At 52.3% G+C, this 5,464-nt stretch overlaps 1 protein-coding gene across 1 annotated transcript; it reads left to right on the top strand.

Annotated features, from left to right (window-relative positions):
- Nucleotides 1-311: 311 nt before the first annotated feature.
- MAFA (MAF bZIP transcription factor A) lies at nt 312-4,041 on the top strand. Its single transcript, XM_031591298.2, has one exon. It carries the CDS (start codon nt 1,442-1,444, stop codon nt 2,300-2,302), a length of 861 nt encoding a protein of 286 aa, XP_031447158.1. The 5' UTR covers nt 312-1,441; the 3' UTR covers nt 2,303-4,041.
- Nucleotides 4,042-5,464: the final 1,423 nt, after the last annotated feature.

Below are 5,464 nucleotides of genomic sequence, written 5' to 3'. Positions count from 1 at the left end.
GGAGCTGTGAGAGTGAGGACACGGGGGTGCCTATAAGGGGTGCCTATAGGGGGTGCCTATAGGGGGTGAACCCATAGGGGAAAGCTCTATGCCACCCTCCTGCGGGGGCTCCTGCGGGCAGCGCTGCGCTCCCTCCTCTCATTGATTGACAGCCACCTAGGGACGTTGCCATGGGAATATGTAAATATCCTCGGGCGGTCGCCTCTATGATTGGCTAACGGACCCTAAGACCCGCCTTAGGGGCGGGTGTAAAGAGGCTTTCCCCATATATAAGGCACAGCACATTCAGTACTGTGCCGCGGAGACTGCGGGCGGGGAGAGGGTAGCGTTGCGTCCCCCGCCCCCCGTGTTCTCCGGGGGAGGGGAGGAGAAAGGAGGAGGGCGAGGGCTCACAGCCCTGGGGAGGTGGGGCTGGGGCAGGTGCCAAGGGGAAGGCAGGAAGGGGCGGGCAGGGCGCTGCCCCATTGCTCGCCATTGGGAGGCAGCGGAGAAACCGCAGAGAGCTCCGGGCATCCCGTACTGAGAGCCCCGTGGTGCGCTTCGCTCCCGGGTGGAAGCTGGGGTTGAGCTCCAGTGCGTGGCTGTGGGGAGGCAGAAAACTCCGTCGGGAGTGGGCGGTCGCAGAGCGGGACCCCAGCAGACGTTCGGCGGAGTTGGGCTGAAGTCCGCGATAAAGCAACGTCGGAGGTTCTTCGGAGTCGGGCTGCATCTTGGAACAGAGCCTCTAAGAACCGTTTCGTCGGAGTTGGGACTGAAGTCGGCAGCAGAGCCCCATTGGACGTTCCTCGGTGCCGGGCTGAAGTCGGCGACAAAACCCCACCGGAGATTTCCTGGTGTTGAGCAGAAGCAAAACACCGTCGGAGCTCCGCTGGAATTTGGCTGAAGTCGGCGACAAAACCCTATCAGAGGTTGCCGGAGTTGGACTGAAATAAAACTCCATCGGAGTTTCCCCGGAATTGGGCTGAATCCTGGAGCGGAGTCCCCAGGAACGGTTCCATCGGAGGTTTTCCCCGGAGTTGGGTTGAAGCAAAACCCAGAAGCTGTAGGCTTCCCAGAGTTGAGTTGAAGAGAGAAACAAAACTCCGTCAGAGGATCCCCGGAGCTGGACTGAAGTCGGTGACAAAGACCCGCTGGAGGTACTCGGAGTTGAGTTGAAGCAGAACCCCATCGGAAATTCCCAGGAGCCGGGACTGAAGCCGTTGGCAAAACCCCGTTGGAAGTTCTCTGGATTTTGGCTGCATCCCTGAGCTGAGTCCCCGAGCACCGTCCTGTCAGAAGCGCAGTGAAGCCCCCATCGGAGCCTGAAAGGACAGAGGGGGGGGGAAAAAAGACTTCCACCTCGGACAGCCCGACCTCACCCCATTGCGGAGCCTCAGCGGAGGTTCCCTGCTCCCAGCCCCGCTCCAAGTGGCGGGGAACCTTTTCCCCTCCATGGACTGAGATGGCTTCGGAGTTGGCCATGACCGCGGAGCTGCCCACCAGCCCCCTCGCCATCGAGTACGTCAACGATTTTGACCTGATGAAGTTTGAGGTGAAGAAAGAGCCGGCGGAGGCCGAGAGGCTGTGCCACCGCTTGCCTGCTGGTTCTCTTTCTTCCACCCCTCTCAGCACCCCGTGCTCCTCCGTGCCTTCCTCGCCCAGTTTTTGCGCTCCCAGCCCCGGTGGGCAACCGAGTGCTGGTCCCACCGCCGCTCCCCTGGGCTCCAAACCGCAGCTGGAGGAGCTGTATTGGATGTCGGGCTACCAACACCACCTCAACCCCGAAGCGCTCAACTTGACCCCGGAGGATGCTGTGGAAGCTTTGATCGGCGCTCCGCACCACCATCATCATCACCATCAGAGCTATGAGTCGTTCCGGCCTCAGCCCTTTGGGGGTGAGGAGCTGCCCCCGGCCGCCCATCACCACAACGCTCACCACCACCATCACCACCACCACCTGCGTTTGGAGGAGAGGTTTTCCGACGACCAGTTGGTGAGTATGTCGGTACGGGAGCTCAACCGGCAGCTGCGGGGATTCAGCAAGGAGGAGGTGATCCGCCTCAAGCAGAAGAGGAGGACCTTGAAGAACCGCGGCTACGCGCAGTCCTGTCGCTACAAGCGGGTCCAGCAGAGGCACATCCTGGAGAACGAGAAGTGTCAGCTCCAGAGCCAAGTGGAACAACTCAAGCAAGAAGTTTCCCGTTTGGCCAAGGAGCGGGATCTGTACAAAGAGAAGTACGAGAAGTTGGCGGCGCGGGGCTTCCCCCGGGAGCCATCCCCTCCCGCAGCCCCAAAAACTACCGCCGCTGACTTCTTCATGTGAGCCCCGGGGTGGGGTGAGGCGGGGGGGTGACATTGCAATGCCCCTTTATTTTCCCCCCTCTCCTTCCCCCCCCCCCCTCGATGTGGGGAGAGCAAAAGATCTGCTTCCATAAAGAAAAAAAAAAAATTATTTTCTTCTGAAAAGTTGTTCCGAAAATGCGGGGAAAATGGGACCCCCTCCCCAACCCCATCAGGACTTAGACTGGAAAGGAAGAGGGGGGTCCTGGGGAGGGGGATGCATCCCATGGACCCCCCACCCCCCAGTGTGGGGGGAGAGGGGCGCATCCCATAGACCCCTTATCCGGGGAGAGCAAACAATCTGCTGTTGTATTGTAATAAATATTTTCTTCCAAACAAATGGGGAAATGGGACCCCCTCCCCAACCCCATCAGGACTCGAGCTGGAAAGGGGGGTCCAGGGGAGGGGGGCATCCTATAGACCCCTTATATGGGAAGAGAAAACAATCTGCTTGTATTAAAACAACAAAAAAAATATTTTCTTCCGAAAATACGGGGGAATGGGATCCCAACCCCATAAGGACTCGGACTGAATCAAAGAGGGGTCCTGGGAAGTGGGGGAGGAGGGGGCGGGGAGGGCGGAAAGGCAGCGGACATGGAGCCAGCCTGCATGCGGGACGTGTACGGCGTGCCGCCCCCAGAGCACTATTCCCCTCCACCCTGCGTGTTTAACCCCCTCCTTTAATTACCATTAATTATTATAATGAATTAATTTCGGGGTGTCCCTGTGCATTGTCCTGGGGGGGGTTGGAGGGGAGGTCTGGCAGCGCTGTGCCCTGCCCGACCCCCCACCACCTGCACCCCAACCTGAGCCACTCTTTAACTTATTCACCCCCCTCCCTCCCCCCCCCACCCTCTTGTACATATGTAGAAATTAGTTTAGTTTATAGGTTTTTTTCTGCTTTTTTTTTTGTTGTTGTTTGTTTTCTTCCTGAGCCTATATTTTGCTTGGTGATTTATGAAGAAAAAAAAAAGACAAAATCCTTAAAAAAAAAACAAAAACAAAAAAAAAAAAACACGAGTCTTAAAAGTTTGTATGTAATAGCATGCAAATAATATCCGAGTTAATTTAATGATGTTGGGAAGAAGCCGAATGCACTATATACAGGAATCGATTGGGTTAAATAATACTGTTTTATAGAGATTTAAAATTATCTATGCTCTTAAAAATAATAAAAAAAATAAAATAAATGGGGGGGAGGGAGAGGGGAAGATAATAATTAGGGCGACCTGAAAGGCAATAGAGTAATATATGAACTGCGAACGGTTGGCTGCTATCTCACTATGCACCAGATTTATTTATTAACCCTCTGGGAAACGAATTATTTTAACCTCGGTGTTGACAAAAGGAGAGGAAAATGCACATTATTTCTCTGTGCAAAGAAGAAAAAAAGAGAGGGATGGGAGGGGGGGGGGAAATAAGTAGAATTTGTGCAATTGTGCTCGGAGAGGAAGCGGAGGAGCGGTTTGTTGGGTTGTTTTGTTTTTTTTTTAATGTTGCTTATTTAAAGAAGGAAAACACACACACACACACATGAAAAATATTAATTATTTGGGGAAAATTGATATTAATCAAGGGGGGAACCCACGAGGGTCTTCCGATAAAGTGAGTTTTGGTGCATTTTAGGGACTGATGGTGCGGAGCGTTTTTAACGACCTGTTGTTTCGATTTGTGACGGTTTTAACGATGTTGCATCAAGATAAAAACTTATATTCAACTAAAGCCTGGGTCGGTTGTTCTCTGATGCGTGGACCTCCGTGGCTTTGCCTTTTGTTTTGGGGTTGGGTTCCTTTTCCCCTTTCCACGTCGCGGTGCTGGGGGCTCATTGGGTGACTCTTTGTTTTCCATCATTGTCGGTGTTACTTCCAGGGTGGGAGCGCAGCCCCCGGCTCTGCCCCGCTGTGCTTTTTGCTTTTCACTTTTTCTGCCTCTTTTTTTTTTTTTTCTTGTGTGTGTGTGTTTTGTTGGTTTTTGTTTTTTTTTTTTTTCCAGTTGGGCATTCCCCAATCCCTGTGTCCTGTGCGCCCCGGAGACCTTTGTCCCCGTGGTCACCGAAAAGTCACCTCCGTCCCAATGCGGGGACTGCGGATCCTGTTGGACCTCAGCTCAACCGAGCTTGATTTTAAATGGTAATAAATCTTAATTTTATTCTTGTTTTCCTCTTTTTGCTGCTCTCTTCTGAGTGTTTTTTTTTATTATTATTATTTTTAAGCAAGGGAGTAGGAAAACAAACCGAAAATAAACCAAAAAAAGGGACTTTTCCTCCAAAGGAAAACCTCCAAAATTGACTTTTTCCCTAACGAAAGCCATCAAATGAGCATTATGAAAAAAGATAAACCAAAAAATGGACTTTTCCCCTAAAGGGAAAGATTTAGGCTCAGGTTTTTGCGATCCTTTTGGAGTCGGTCAAGTCTGTGTGTTCCCGGCGGCTCCGCTCCGCACTGCCGTAATAGACGGGCACAGCCATCGCTGTGCAATTCCAGCTTCTTTTCAACCATGCTGGGGCAGTGAGCACTGAGGGGCAGTTTGCAAAAGAGCCTCTTTCTGAGCTTGTTCATATTTTTTAATTCTTTTTTCTGTATTTTTGCCCAGTTGCGCCGTGATCCCTCCTGGCTCCTGCTGTATATCGCCTTCCCAACATGAAATAATAACCCCACCGCGCCTAGGCAGTTCCTCTCTATCCTGCTTTCCTCATCTCTTTTGGACTTTTGAGGACCAGAAATGCCTTTTTTTTAAATTTTCTTTTTTTTTTCCTAGGGAGCAGCCCAGCTGTTTTGTGTAAGGTCTTTGTGCTGGGAGCTGGGGTGCACGGAGAGGGGTTCTTGTGCCATGCGTGATGTGCTGGGGCTGAAAGCTTTTTGGGATCTTTCACGTTGGTCACCCCGTTTTCCTGTTATTTCACACCTGAAAGCTTTGCTATCCCTACCGCAGTCTCTGCAGCCCCACTCGGCTTCTTTTTGGGACATTGCTTCCTCTCTCTGCTATTTTTTGGGGGGGGAGCGTACCACGGCTCCCCATTGGAGTGCGGCCAGTTTCCTCGTATCACCCACATCCCACTTCCTTACTTTGATACATTTTTGGAGCACGTTTCCAGCCGTTGGTTCCGTGACTAAATAAAGGAGAGTCTGGGGAGGGAGAGGAAGGG

This window comes from Phasianus colchicus, chromosome 3 (genome assembly GCF_987193195.1).
Source record: "Phasianus colchicus chromosome 3, bPhaCol1.hap1.1, whole genome shotgun sequence".
Lineage (NCBI taxonomy): Eukaryota > Metazoa > Chordata > Aves > Galliformes > Phasianidae > Phasianus > Phasianus colchicus.
The sequence above is the reverse complement of the archived record's forward strand: the minus strand, read 5'-3'. Positions and strand labels throughout refer to the sequence as shown.

Bases quoted from the DNA above. Each gene is read 5' to 3' on its own strand.
- MAFA (XM_031591298.2), top strand. From the start codon at position 1,442: ATGGCTTCGGAGTTGGCCATGACCGCGGAGCTGCCCACCAGCCCCCTC.